The sequence below is a fragment of the Cheilinus undulatus genome, linkage group 9, assembly GCF_018320785.1.
Source record: "Cheilinus undulatus linkage group 9, ASM1832078v1, whole genome shotgun sequence".
Taxonomy (NCBI): Eukaryota; Metazoa; Chordata; class Actinopteri; order Labriformes; family Labridae; genus Cheilinus; species Cheilinus undulatus.
The window spans coordinates 29,950,914-29,966,351 of NC_054873.1; the positions used below are offsets into that span (position 1 = coordinate 29,950,914).

At 38.9% G+C, this 15,438-nt stretch overlaps 1 protein-coding gene across 2 annotated transcripts; it reads right to left on the reverse strand.

The window, feature by feature from the left end:
- Window positions 1–1,904: 1,904 nt before the first annotated feature.
- On the reverse strand, window positions 1,905–15,438 carry ric8b (RIC8 guanine nucleotide exchange factor B). Of its 2 annotated transcripts, none has more exons than XM_041795365.1 (10): window positions 15,216–15,438; window positions 14,742–14,789; window positions 14,020–14,649; window positions 12,108–12,202; window positions 6,021–6,171; window positions 5,746–5,841; window positions 5,453–5,597; window positions 5,162–5,306; window positions 4,906–5,025; window positions 1,905–2,494 (listed from the first exon to the last, which is right to left on the reverse strand). In XM_041795365.1, exons 1-10 carry the CDS (start codon window positions 15,297–15,299, stop codon window positions 2,386–2,388), a joined length of 1,623 nt encoding a protein of 540 aa, XP_041651299.1. In that variant the 5' UTR covers window positions 15,300–15,438; the 3' UTR covers window positions 1,905–2,385. The 2 variants fall into 2 exon arrangements, with proteins under 2 accessions (XP_041651299.1, XP_041651298.1); XM_041795364.1 differs by having other exon boundaries at window positions 5,746–5,844.

A 15,438-nucleotide genomic window follows, 5' to 3' on the forward strand; every position in this document is an offset into this window, starting at 1 on the left:
TTTTATCTCCTTTTTTTACTTTTCACACATACAGTATGGAACAAAATGTGACAAATGTACTTGATCTCCATTTTTATTTCAGAGAAAGCTTCACTAAATAAAACACGGTGTGTGCTATAAACAGTGAAGTGTGCAAAAGGGACAAAACAAGACATATTCTCTCCAAACAGAGAAGTAAGCAACATGCATCTGATTTATGATTATTGGAGAAAACAGGCATTCACGCAGGTAAACTAGCTAAGAGCTGCAGGACAAATCAAAGGTAAAAAACCTGAAGACACAAGTGGACAAACATAAAAAATGGCAGATTACTATCAACATTTTGTCAGTTATACCTTGGCCTTAGCACTGAAGTTGTTCTTGAGGCTTGTGGTGAAACCACCTCAGTAAGACACTTGATGTGACACATCTGTATATCCAACCAACTCATGGCTCGCCATGTGGGAAAGGAAAGGCGTTTCAGAGAGATGATTAAGACAGGAGAAGTTCTTTTTTTTTTTCTCTCTACTGATCTGGATTATCCATGTGAGCAGGGAGTAGGAATGACTCAGATCAGGTTTAAAGTCTGCTTCAATATTAAACAAGTGTGTGTGAAATAGTATTAAAAATTCTTTAAAGTAGTGGTTCTCAACTGGTCTACCCTCAGGGCCACCACTCCCTCTCAGTTTAGAACTTACAACCCAATTTTCTGCAAATCACATGTATTTCATGAAAAATGTTGCAGTTTAGACCTCAGATGGAAAAAAGGGTGACTGAACAAAGAACAGAGAAGAACATCTTTGTTATTGAGATGAGTGGAGATCTCCAGAAAACTAACTAAACTGACTCATTATGGCAAAATAAATTAAAAAAAAAAAAGATGCGGGTCCACTGAGGGCTTCCATACACTAGCCTCTTTGCCTGAACAGCTCTATCACCAACTTTTGGGTCCCGACCCACCAGTTGAGAACCATTTATTTTAAAGATGTACTCTGGTTTTAAAGAAGTACTCAATTTCTCTCTGATTTAAATGTACAAATGATCAGAAGCAGGGTTCTGGGGCTAGATATGCTGTCAATAGTAGCAGCTAATTTGAAATCAGGTAGATTTAACAAAAACCTAATTATATCAACATATACATTTTTTCAAATTTATACATACATGAGTAAACTTGGGCATTAACACAAAAAATGATTTCCAATCATGCAGATTTGGCAACAGTTAACATTGATTTAGCAAACAATCACTGCAGCTTCAAACATTTTTTGTGACTTTTTGTCAAACAAAAAAAAAACCCAGTTCACTATCATCCATAAAATGTTGAATCCTTCCGTTTAGAGTCTTAAATATATTTTATACCTGGTCATCCCTGCAGTCCATACAAGAGTAGCCTAATATAAACCAAAGATTTAATGTTAACAGTTTCAATGAATTCATGTTTATAATGTGCACTTCAGTTCTCATAGAAAAACAAACTGAACAAAAATCAAAACATCAGAGATAAGAAGTATTTTAAAAAAGTGAAAAAGCACAAAAGGAATGATGATTCAATTACACTTAAACCATAACAGTGTTTTTAACATAACATGATTCATCATGACAATTATATTATTAACTCTGAAGGTGCAGCAGTAACCATGGAGGCCTCCTGTTAATTACAATGTAACTGCAGAGACAGAGTCTACTTTCACTTTAAGCTATGACCTGGCCTCTGTAGTTTCCTCTGACCAGATGAGCTGTGTCCCAGTTCAGACCAGGACCATAAAAAAATCATATATCTGGACTGTATACCTCACCAAACACCAACCAGGCTCTGCATTTATGTCTGATTTAGGCTCTGAAAGGGATGCTGCTTCGTCTCATATCGCTTAGTAGATAAAAGACGTGTTGAGATGGTTCTTATACACCAAAAAAATGGAAATCTGTTGCTTTATTTACTTTATTAACCTGATTTTAAATTTTCATACAAGGAGTAATCAGTGGTTGGAGAATGTATGATTTAAATGAGACTTACCCAGGAGGGTGTGATAAGTGAGGCAGAATCTAACTTGATTATCGAAGTATTGATACACAACCTCTAAAATTATGGGTTATCTGCCGGATGTGCTGTATTTTCCTCATTTGATTAGTCACAAGAAAAAGTCATTTTAAACCACAAAACTTGTTCCAGTCACAAGCAAGGGCACCTTACTGTTGATACAAGTTGAAAAAAAAAATCCTATAGTTTTCAGATCCACACTTTGTACTGATATCAATTTAATTATTTAAGTCAATAGTGTGCAATTTATCAGTCGAAGTGTGAATCCTCTGAAGATCGCTCCTTTAGACTGAGAATCAGCTCCTTGAATTGGGACACAGCTTTAGGTATTGTAGGACCTGGTGAGCTCAGCCTGGATGTTCAGTGCACTAGTCAGAGTCTGATCCCGAGTCATTCACATGCGGATCAGTTAGAGTCTCCTCAAGAGGTGCCAACGTCCCATCCGGTCGGACTCCCATCGGTCGGATGACGTTCTGCCTGTAGACAGGAAAAAAAAAACACTGAAGGATATCCGCTTTTACTGTAGGGAAATGTTAATTAAACTCGCAGTACATCAACTTGGTTTAGACTTTCATGGGAAACAATATTTTCTTAGAAGGTCTTTCACTTGTACATCTTCTCTCTCTCTTACATTCAGAGCTCAAGGACCCTCACTCCATAACCCCACCCCCTTCAGTGACACTCACCCCAGTCAAGCCATCCTCTCTCCCCCTCTGCCCTCCTCCCCTCTCCTGTGGCAGTTTAATTACAGGATCAGCGCTCTGACTAATCTCCTCAAAGCCACGGCTACCCCTTCATCCTAATCCAATTATACCTGCACTGAGTGTCACCACTCCCTCTGAGATGATTTATCAGAGAATTATCCATCAGAGATTTAAAAGGGAGCCATTTACATTCATTTGAAAGAGATTTAAATCAAAATGGATGTGTAATACCTGCTGATTCCTGCAGTTAAATTTGACTTCCCCCGGGAAAACTAAAGGTTAAAGTCTTTGAAAGGAGACTTGTTGTACACCTACAACCACAATTAGTATGCGTTACTCTAAAATACTTATATTAGTATAATTTTAGTGATGAAACCTTAACAAAGGTCCAAGCAGTCACCGGTCAAAGTCAGCAAGTAAACAAAACAAACAACAACATGTGACATCATATATCCTGATTAGAGCAAAAAAAAAACATCCCCTCTGAGCACCGCATGATGAAGGACTGGGGGTTGTAGGGAGAAGAGGGGGCGGTGCAGAATATTTGCTAATTGGAGGACCAGTTAAGCAGTTAGGAGAGCACATTCTTGCTAGGCTCTGACCGATCTCCTGAGAGGCTGTGCTCCACCATCATCACATCTCTTTTACCGATGGAGAGAAAAAAAGAATCTTTTTCCTCTGGGTGCACGTGCCTCATTACAGCTCAACCCCCTTTTTTGGCTTTACAATGACAGGGCCAGCTTTCTATGACTCCACAATTGTTCACCCACGCATCTTCTTCCGTATCCACGTTCCGCCAAAATCGCTTTGTCTACTTTTGCCTCTGTATCAGTCTGATCCCTGTCAGACGAACAAACGACTGACTCCTCAGAATGAAAAGAATAAAGTCAGGATGTGTTATTAAAAGGCTGAATGCGGCACATAAAAGAACCAAGGCCGTGTGTGCCAATTAGGTGATAATTAACGTGGCAGCGGTGATGATGCTACGGTGGCGTGCCAGCAGCCTCCAGCTGAATGCTGCGGCACGCTGAAGTCCAGGACTAATTGAGGCTTCGGCTAACGGAGAGAGATTCTTCCTTTGATAAGTCAGTTGGCAAGGAGCCTCTCACGGTTACCTTTGTCCTGACGTTGTGCTCGACTAACATTAGCCTCTGCTCACTAAGGAAAGGTCAAAAAAGTACAGCAGAGGTTTATGCAGAGGAAACAATGAATAAAATCAATCACTTGGGCTGAAAAGCAGACAGAAAATGGTAATCATATTAGTCCAGCCTTTGTAAATGGAAATACTTCAGAATGTTGTTAAAACATCTTATTTGTTGTTTTGTAAGAAGGATATCTGAAAACATCTTAAAAAGTCATTCTTCTGTTTTTATATATATATATATATATATATATATATATATATATATATATGTGTAAATACAGAAAAAGAATGACTGGAGCCTAAACTGCAAAAACTCTGATATAATGCTGAGGATTCAGACCTCAGAGCATAAAATCATTTTTTGTGAAGATTTACAGAAAAACATTTGAACATTTTCAGCATTTTCCTAAAAGCTACAGGTCTCACTCGAATCAAAATTATCTTTTACTTTTATCAAATGATCACAGATGAGTCACAACTTCTATTTTTTTTTTCCTTATGCAGCCAAAATTAATCTGATTATCAGGTGGATGAGCCAAAGTTGTTAATGTAAAGGATGTAGCATGTAGCTAACAGCTAGCCATATTTAGCTTATTTACTCTGAAATTATGTTATACTGCAAAAGATTTTTGAGTTTTGAGAGTGGAGGCTCTGGATGCTGATGAATCTGTTAGTGTGTAGTGTGCTGTGTTGGTCATCTTGTTGCACACCAAACACTAGAAGAACAAAACATTTAAACCTGTCATCATTTGTCGTCCTGCATTTAAAATTGGTTAATATAAAAAAGATCTTTTAGTGTGAGCCAGGCTTTACGTGCTAAATATCACATTGGAGTCTCTCCAAAGCGACTTGTACAGCCTTTCGTTGTACCTTCCTACTTCCAGCTCCAGTCACATCTCTATGGTAAATGACTAGAATTAAAAGTTTCCTATAAAGTTGTGCTTTTAAAACAACTTAATAGTAATGTTTCTAAATAGTCCTATAGTGCCTTGATATGTTTTCTTTCATAACAAAACTATGTGTTCAGCATATAAATTTACCTTGTTAACTTGTCAAACATATTGGCGAGTATATTTGCTTCATACTCCTTCTGTTCCTCTGTCATCTCTTCAATTGGGTTTGGCATCGGCTCCTCAACGTGACCAGTGATGGGGTTAATGCTGGGACAAGAACAGGAGATATTTTAATGTATAGAAGCCTCAATAACATATTCAAAGATCATCAGCACATACACACTACTATATTGAACAACATTACTACAGACTGTCAGTGTATTGAGTTTAGTGCAGTACTCACAAAGGTTTTGCAGTTTTGTACTCCTCAGTGTCCGAGTCTTCATCCTCAGAGTACTGAGTCTCTCCTCTCCCTCCAGCAAGAAGTCCACGAGCCACCAAGAGTCCTGCTGCGTTTCCATATCCTGTGTACTTCAACAGGTTGTCCACTGCAAAAACACAACACAAACGCACAGGTATGACGATTGCATTACCTCTGAATGTGCACCACTTTATCAGTTTCATCCAAATATGCACCGAATTTCTGGTTAAACACGCTGATACTTCCGCGTCTGCTCACTGCAGCCTCACTCACCGCTTTCTTTACACAAGACAAAGAGAAACTCTGCAGCCGTCTGCTTCACTCCCATATCCACATGTGTCATAAGGCGAACCAGTTTGTTTCTGACAGTGCTACCAATCTCTGGTCTGTTCTTCACATCCTTCAGCGGAGGGAGTACCTGAAATACAAATTATAAGCAGTCCAGATTATTGGTGTTTGGGCCATGACACCTTGTCACTGGCTTGTCAACACACACAAACATAAATGCTACTAAATTGCTATAAACGTAATTCAAAAGAGTGACATTTACTGTTTGTTTCCTTTACCTGAGCTTTGATATATCTGCGGATCTCCCTGTGGTGTCTAGATCCTTCAGTCATTAGGCTGAGCACCGGAGTCAAACCCTCTTTGTAGTTGGAGCCCTGCTTGAAGTGAAAAAAACAAAACAAAACAAAGACTAACACTTTACAAGCTGGAATAGTGGCTGGTTTTAACCCATAGTTCCTACACTGGTGTTACAAAGGACTACAAAGTTTATTTATACAGTATGTGCATAATTTTATTAGTTCACTATGGACACGCAGCAGAAAGTGAATGTTACCTTGTCAATCCTTTTCTCCATGAAGTCTAGTAACACCTGAACTGCATCCAGGTTTTTTCCTCCATATTTCTCTTGTCCTCCCTGGACAGGAAGGTCAATCAGCACGTCCAGGCACGGCACAGGCAAGTTATTCAGCAGGTTGACAGCATGGCTGGAGACAGAAAAAAATTTTACTACCTTTAAGTATTACTGCCAGTACAATAATCAATGTCAAACCATTACTTTGTGCATTGCGTACTTTATTCTTTAACTGTTGTTTCTACTCTATTCTACTTACCAGCATTATACCCTATTCACTTTAGTTATCATATATTTTATGTTTATAAATTTCACACATACAGTTCTTTTCTGTGTTACTTATACATTCTATAAGAAGTGGTAAAAGTTCAGTTACTCTGGTTAAAATTTACATAAGAAGTATTGTTTTGGAAATCTATTCAAGTAAAAGTAAACAGTATTTAATTCAAAGTTCACTTTAAGTACTGAGTAGAAACTCAGGAGTTGTACATAATAGTAATGCCACTGATTTTTTGGAGCAACTTGATGCCAGAATTTCCTTTGGGATTAAATAAAGTTCCATCATTTGAAGGAGTCTGCATAAGATTGACACGACACTGTCATAATCAAGAAATGACAACTGTCATTCACACAAAGGAGACTTTATCAATGTTGTCATTTAAGTCCCTGTAAAAATGGTAAAGAAAAAATCTGTATTTTAGGGTTGTTGTTTGACAGGCCACTGTGCCATGAAATAAATCAAATCACAAGAAAACTATGATATCAAGGCAGTTACAGTGAAAGATGTGGAGACATTTTTCAGGTCACTCAGCACTTGAAGGGGGTAAATATTTGATACATTTAAAATTGCAGAAAACTGCAGATTTAATAATGCTGCTTTTAATTGGGACATGTATTGATTAAAAGTGTTCACTGACTACTTTTTATGAAAACTTAAAGAAGTCAATAAAAGACAAAAAAACGAGAAAGCATGTCTAGAGAGAAGGCTTTTGAAATGACAAAGTTCAGGAAATAAATTTGTGTCTTGAAAAGCGTAGATAGTGGGAATCTTTTAAATATTACAAATCCTTCCACCCTCAGTAAATAAAGAAATATATTTTGGCCTGGAAAGACAATTTTATTGAAATCCACTGTACAGCAAGGCTTTGATGGGCAATATACAGGTACAAAAAAAATTAGAATATCATGAAAAAGTTTAATATTTTTTGTCAGAAAAGTTCTAAGGCCCACATATCCCATAGGGTTGAGTACTGGGTTCTGAACCAAAAATTACATCAGGCAAAACAGAAGAATAAGTTTGATTATTGCCACATGTGATGTTTTGGGCCCTAGCTCTTCATCAGACATAAGCCAGTTTTTGTCATTCGTTCCAGAAAGTGAAACCCATATATTATATAGACTTATTACACATAGAATAAAATATATCAAGCCTTTATTTCTTGAAATTTTGATGATTATGGCTTATAGATAATGAAAACCCAAAGTTCAGTGTCTCAGAAAATTAGAATATTACATAAGATCGATAAAAAAGGATACTTAAAACAGAAATGTCGGGCTTCTGAAAAGTATGTTCATTTCTATGCACTCAGTACTTGGTTGGGCCTCCTTTTGCATGAATTACTGCATCAGTGCGGCATGGCATGGAGGCGATCAGCCTGTGGCACTGCTCAGGTGTAATGGAAGCCCAGGTTGCTTTGATAGCGGCCTTCAGGTCATCTGCATTGTTGGGTCTGGCGACTCTCATCTTCCTCTTGACAATACCCCATAGATTCTCTATGGGGTTCAGGTCAGACTGGCCAATCGAGCACAGTAACACCATGGTCATTGAACCAGCTTTTGGTATCTCTGGCAGTGTGGGCAGGTACCAAGTTCTGCTGGAAAATGAAATCAGCATCTCCATAAAGCTTGTCAGCAGAAGGAAGCATGAAGTGCTCTAAAATGTCCTGGTAGATGGCTGGGTTGACTGTGGACTTAAGAAAACAAAGTGGACTAACACCAGCAGATGCCAGGGCAGCCCAAATCATCACTGACTGTGGAAACTTCACACTGGACTTCAAGCAACATGGATTCTGTGCCTCTCCACTCTTCCTCCAGACTCTGGGAACTTGCATGCAAAATTTACTTTCATCTGAAAAGAGGACTTTGGACCACTGAGCAACAGTCCAGTTCTTTTTCTCCACAGCCCAGGTAAGACGCTTCTGACGTCTCTGGTTCAGGAGTGGCTTGACATGATGAATGCAACATTTGTAGCCCATGTCTAGGATTCATCTGTGCGTAGTGGCTCTTGATGCGCTAACTCCAGCCTCAGTCCACTCCTTGTGAAGCTCCCCCAGATTCTTGAATGGATTTTGCTTGACAATCCTCTCAAGGTTGCAGTTATCCCTTGTGCTAGTGAATTTTTTCCTACCACACTTTTTCCTTTCACTCAACTTTCTATGAATATGCTTGGATACAGCACTCTGTGAACAACCAACTTCTTTAGCAATGACCTTTTGTGGCTTACCCTCCTTGTGGAGGGTGTCAATGACTGTCCTCTGGACATCTGTCAAGTCTGCAGTCTTCCCCATGATTGTGTAGCCTACTGACCCAGACTGAGAGACCATTTAAAGGCTCAGGAACCCTTTGCGGGTGTTTTGAGTTAATTAGCTGATTAGGGTGTGACACCATGACTCCAATATTTAACTTTTTTTTTTTTTTTAATAACATTCTAATTTTCTGAGACACTGAATTGTGGGTTTTTATTACCTGGAAGCCATAATCATCAACATTTCAAGAAATAAAGGCTTGAAATATTTCACTCTGTGTAATGAGTCTATATAATATATGGGTTTCACTTTCTGAAATGAGTGACAAAAATAATTGAACTTTTTCATGATATTCTTATTTTTTGAGATGTACCTGTATGTTTATGAATATGACTGAATCAGGTTTGGTGAATCTCATGTTTTAGATAGAGGTAAATAGATGTAATTCACTGATTCAAAATGGGGAAACTGGTGCTAAAGCAGCAGGTTATTAATGCAAATAAGCAAGATGCAGATAATGAACAAATATATACAACCAGAAATTTAAAGTGTCATTATTAATTAATTATTGTGTATGTATATAGTAATCATAGAGATAAAATTAAAAAAGCTGCAGTTTTGTAAACAAATACAGTCATTAGATGAGCTAAAGTGCAAATACAGGGTGCAGAATCCACAAATAACATGAAAATGTGATAAAATTGATTAATCAGATCCATTGACCAGCTGATATTAAAACATGCAAAAGGATGAAATGTGTAAACTTTTCAGAAGTAAAATGGAAGGCAGTAATCAAGCATTTATCCTGCTCATATTCTGTAATAAAACTCCAGCACACTAAATAGATCAGGCTGTAACACCTGCTCTGTCACACACTTAAAACTACATCATGTTGGTTAACAGGCCAAACTCCAAGGACCAGATCAGCCACGGAAGAAACACTTTACATGACACTGTTTGAATATCAGTCCAGGGCCACACATTCTTGGCATTCCTGCATACAATTATCCAGGAGGAGAATGTGTTGGTGCAAAGTTTAAGAAAACGTTAAATTTTAAAGAAGAAACTTGAAGCCTGTGACTGGAGTTTTGCAAACAAGTCTTACATTAGATGGAAGTTGCACTCTGATAACTTGCATGTAAGTCACAGTAGGCGATTTACAAGAAAGTGCATGAATACAACTTAGCTGAATATATGCTGTGAGCTTGTCTGAGCAAAGGAAGTGATGTCAGAGTCTTGCCTGAACAGCAGTCAGGGTCCGACATTAACGGTTGCCCGAATGCCCCGGGCAACTTCAAAAAGCCAACAGGCAAGCAAAACTTGTAAGGATTTGCCCGATCGGGCAAGCACGACTCTGAGCTTTTCTATTCATTAATTTTATTATTTTCCTCTCTCGTTTCTGTTACTACGGAGCCCCTGAGTAGCCAGATGCAGTGTGTCGCTGCCTCCATTGGCTGAGCGTATCTGCTGACATGCAAACAGCTGCACAAACTTTAACTAAAAACCTTTATGAAGGTAAACTCTGTCATCAGTAAAGATTCACGGTAGGTCACATCAATAAATCTGTTACACAAACAAAGAAGACAGGCTTTAACTTCCAAATTTAAAGGTTTATTATTTCAAATCCGTATTTTATTACCGTCGGATGCACTCAACAGAGGAACGTGTGTAAAGAAGAGAGCAGAGGAAGTCTGCCGGTGGTGCGTCTCTTCAGTTTGCTCATTAATTGAGCTGTGCTGTTGTGTTTAATCTGAAGCTTCCCATTTCCTCGTTTTAACTTTTTCTCCAGCCACATCCTCCCGATGCTCTCTATCACCCAGATCTTTGGACAATTATGCCAATGTGTGTCATCAATGAGCATAACACACACAGTTAACACGTGCAAATAACGTAATATCTAGTGAAAGTTGTCCAAATGTGGCTGTTTTATTTGATCTTTAATGCACTAATGATCATAAATATTGTCAGAAGAGCAGACATTTAAAACCAAAGCTCCAAAATGAGGCAGGGTGTTATGATGTGTCTGGAGAGCTGAAGATGTGAGGCAGGGCTGGTTTTAGTCATTAGGAGGCCTAGGGCAAGTACTAATTTGACGCCCCTCCCCCTTTAGCTAAAGAATTAATAATGACTGGAAAAAAATGAGAAAAGCATCTCTTTCATGTTAATAAAGCCACAGAACTCCAGTAAATGCCCCAATGTGAGATATAAACACCCAAATAGCCAACCATCATTTATCATTTTCTTTGAAAAGCATCTCAGAGCTCAAACTCAGCACATTCTAATATCTTAAAAAATCTTTAGGCCAGGTGGAACTTTCATAACGCTGGTGTTGGGCCAAAGATTGGTATCTCCAAAATGATCACTTTTCAGGGAATGAGTGGTTTATAATTTATAAAAATGATATAAATATGATTTATAAAAACAAATTAAAATCATGAAAAATTGAGATACAAGGTTTTAGCCTGATGTCAGTGATAAATAAAATAATTTATTGTCATTATCAGTGACATATTGGTTCTTCTGACTCTATACAGACATTTGTATCCCATTTAACCTCATAGTTATCCACCAATCCACTGTTTTATTTAATTTTAACTACAGATTAACTATCTATTATCTACCTTACATTCCCGGTTTGGATTGTGGCTCCCACTAAAGTATTTTTTAGACAATGTGGCTCTTTGGTAGAATAAGGTTGAGTATCACTGGTCTGTTACAGTTACTGGGTGGAACTGTGAAATAGCATGTTAAAGGGGGACTATGCAGTTTTGGGGAAGACATTTTTAATCAAACAACAAAAATCTTAATTGGTTGATTTTCACGTGTCGGCAAAATTTCTTCAGTTTCATGATGAATAAACCAAATAAACACAGAAGAAAAGCACCATTTTATACTTGGTGCATATGTAGCAGACCCCACCACCTCTCTAGTGTCAGTGTTTTGCTGACCTCATTTTCCTCTGAGAATAGCTGGTTTCATCAGTTATGAAAAAAGTATTTCTGACTTTGTATTATTACCTTATTAGTATTGTAAATATGAAATTCATGAGTTTGAATTTCTTTGGAAAACAGCCTGGTGCAGCTTTCACATTGCACTGATCTGTACAAAATAGAATACAATTTTCAGTGGGCTAACACATAGCTAATAAATACAGTTTTCTTAAAAAAAAAATGAAGTGTTGTGTATTGCTTTCCACAGTCGACAGGCAATGGATTTTAGTTCTAGGTATATTGTGAGCAAAATGAATGCACTTGACAGCCAGAAAAAGTACCTCCTGGACAGGGCAAGTAGGAATTTAGATGGGGAAAGTAGATTGGGGAAGTACTTGCCCTGAAGGGCAAGTAGGCAAAAACCTTAACGTCGGACCCTGGCAGTATTTCAGTGAATAATGAGTAAAAGACACATTAAAAACTCTGCATATTAAAGAAATAATTTCATCCTTGTTTTGGTTTTCTTTTGCAGCTAGCAGAAAGTAAAGTCCCTTCATATAATGTTGATGATGTAGCTTTTAGTGAATGAAATCAGTGAAGAGCAGAATCCCCACCTGTGTGCTTCCTCTGTTTTCTCCTCTGTCTCGGTCTTCTGCATCAGAAGGTGACGCAAGATGGCAACTATGAGTCGAAACTGGTGGTCATCCTCCTGTCAAATTAAGGATATCAAAACATGACTATCAAGGGCTCAACTTTTCAAACAGTTAAAAGTGAAGCAGAGACACAAAGGTAAAAATTAGAAATTACTTAGATAATACTGATTAAAAGCTACATAGTTACACAGAAAGAATAGCATGGGCTTTTCCAAAGAGTGATGACTTAATTTTACTGAGTTGTTGAAGTGTTAGGATGTTGAGAATGCCTCCCCACTGTCACACTGTCATGACTTACTCACACTGCAAGCCTTAGTGCTCAATTCCAATTGTTTGCTCAGATCCGAATTCTTTGTTTGGCTTTTCCCATTAACCATTATGTGGCCTTGATTAGATATCTGTGTAAACTGGTCATGGTCCTAAACTGACCCACATGTACTAAAGCAGAGACATTAGCAAAGACATTGTAGCATGACATACTTTCAAGCACAAGTCGGTTGCAAAACCACTTAACTCTGCATTGTAGAGAAGAATCATCCCAAACTCTCTCTGTCCTTACACTGACAACCTCCATCACAGCTGTCTTACAAGTTTGTTTTCATTGACTGTGAGTGACGTTCCCTGCTGCCTTTCCAGCAAGCACAGAACTACTACTGGTGTCAACCAATAGCGATGTCTAGGGGGTTGTCTATACCTTGCATTAACATCCACTTTGGACACTGGGTAGTTGGCTGCACCAGGTGAAAGTCACATTTGCCATTTAGCAAATAAGCCCTGAAGGGTATCGTTCAAATCAATTAAAGAATGACAATCTACAAGGCTGGATCATACTTTCTGCTTAATGGCAGACAACCAAAGATCACCAGAGGTGAATGGGAGGTCTTAAACCACCAAACTAATCTGAATGAAGGCATCCCAGACTACCCTTGTATGCTGTTTGAGTTACCAGATATCAGTGTATCATTTCAGATATCATGTAGCATTTACATCTGCAATGTTAACAGCATAATTTCCAGGTCCATAACATTCCTCAAAAGCACCAGTTTCTCTGTTGAAGCTTTGTTTCCACAGATGACAACAGGTTATAAAATGGCTTCACTCTGGCTCACTTCAGGTGTAGGAGCCAAAAAAATACATCTTCATGTGATTTTCTTGTAGTTTTGAAAGTGGAATGTGTTGTATTGTTTTTTCTTTGGGTAATTTTTGGCTTGGAGAAACCTTTATGAAGCAGTATAACATGGACACATGTTAAGGTTTTGCATGAGCTTATCAAGTTTATCAGGTTTATCAGGTTTGTTTAAAAAAGGAGTTGTTTAGTGGTTTACCAGCAATTAAGATTTTGCCAGTTTTCAAAAATTCTATATTGATGTGTAAAGGCTAAATAGATGTGGTGTAAAACAATAGCTGTACCCAAGACCTGTTTATGAGGACTTTCCCCCACATTTGATATTTAATTTCACTATAATTGTCTTGGCTTCACTTTTCCTTTATGTGCTAAACTGGTTGCACTGCTTATTACACAATGCATTCATGTTCCTGAAACTGTGGTTTTACATGTAATACAGTTGCCTCTATTTTTTCCTCTTCGTCATGAAGCACTCGATTTAAAAAAAACCATACATGTTAGGTGTTAAGTATCCTCAGATGGACATTTACAAGACAAATAGTATTCGTATATAATATGAATTTTCTTGGGATCAGGTGTATGATCTTTGTAGTCCATTGCACTTGAATCAGCGACTGATCCTATGGCTGAATCAGACATATTTGGTGTCTGGTGATATTCCTGACCTGCTGTTGACCCCTTAGTGCAAAAAATCTTACTCTTTCTATAATCTAACTCCTAAATTTAAGATTGGCACATCACACTCACCTCACCACGAGTGCATGATAGCGTGAGGTTGAATGCAGCTTTGAGTGCCTCCATCGCCCGCTCATTATCCTCTGCAGGCAAGGGTAGGGCCTGAGGGTCTGGCGGGGCCGCTTCATATGGACCAACCCAGCGCACGTCCAAGGTGTGCTCCAGCACCTCTGTGAGGAGTTTCACAGCATGGCACTCTCTCCTTAAAACCCCTCTCAAATCAGGTCTCAGGGCAGAGAGCAGGAAAAGAAGGCGCAGCGTGAACAGGCCGACTTCGTGGTTCCATGTGCTGGCTGTATGCAGACTCTTGCAAAGGCCATGGGCCAGCTGCACGTCTACGCTGACCTGCTGAGCTGCAGGACTGTTGAAAACCACATTGCATAGGCACTTTAAAGCCTCCACAACCACCCTCTCCTCCTCCTCTGTCTGGGTGTCTTCCTGACAATTTTTCTGATTGTCGTCCCCCTCCTCTCCGGTGTGCAGTCTAGCCATTCGCCCCAGGATCAGCATACCCTCCCTGGTGGCTACAGGTGAGAGGACATGTTTGTCTCTGGACAGGATGCGGAGTGTCTCTAGACAAGTCCTCTGACAGCTGGGCTGTACCTGCCTCCCAAGTGCTGTCAGCACACTCTGACACAGTTTCTAAAATGACCAGGAGTGACAGATTATAGATTACCACATAACTGGGATGCCATATTCATGTAATATACTATTACTCAGAAAATCATACTCACACTACGCAGGGTTTCTTCCTTTTTCTCAAAGTTAAAGGTGAGGCTGTTCTGGAAAATAAAAAGAAGGTGCACAGTGAGGATGAAAACACTGCAGACTGCTATTCAAAGACATATTTACCATGTTTACTTACAAGAAAATTCAGTCTCTTTGACGACATCATCTTGATGTTGCTTATATTTGTTAATACTATTGTTTAACTCCACATTAATATGGTTTGCAAGCAGTGCCGATAGCATTAGCAACATTACCTTAGCGATATAAAAAATATATTAAAATCCTAGATGCCTCTTTCAAATATAAAGTGAGAAATGTTTTATGACGCATATTTAGAAACAGAAAACAATGATAAAGTCTCAGCCAAGCTGTGTTTGAAGCTGTGAGGCTTGCTCAAAGCTGACTGTTTAGCTAAGAAGCTAATGTTAGCATCGCTGTTTGTTTTGGTTGACGTAAAAAGGGAGAGACCCGCGACTCACCTCTCGATTATACTGCTGAAGAAGATTATTGGTTTCCTCCTCGTTGGTATTTTCAAGCTGAGACAAGATGCTGTTTAAGTCCATGGTGGCTTTGTGCTGAAAATGGTGTTAGGTTGCGTTTAGATGTGACCAGTTAATGTTGTGGAGCTAGCTTGCTAGCTGGCAGGCTAGCTGTGAGTGCTACAGTCAGATCGGCTGTCAACGGCAGGGAAACTCCCCTCAC

Coding starts and splice junctions, on each gene's coding strand:
- ric8b (XM_041795364.1), bottom strand. CDS start 15,299: ATGGACTTAAACAGCATCTTGTCTCAGCTTGAAAATACCAACGAGGAG. Junction 6,172..12,107: donor AAAACAGAGGAAGCACACAG/GTGGGGATTCTG, acceptor TTCTGTCTCCAG/CCATGCTGTCAACCTGCTGA. Junction 5,598..5,745: donor GCAGATATATCAAAGCTCAG/GTAAAGGAAACA, acceptor TTTGTATTTCAG/GTACTCCCTCCGCTGAAGGA.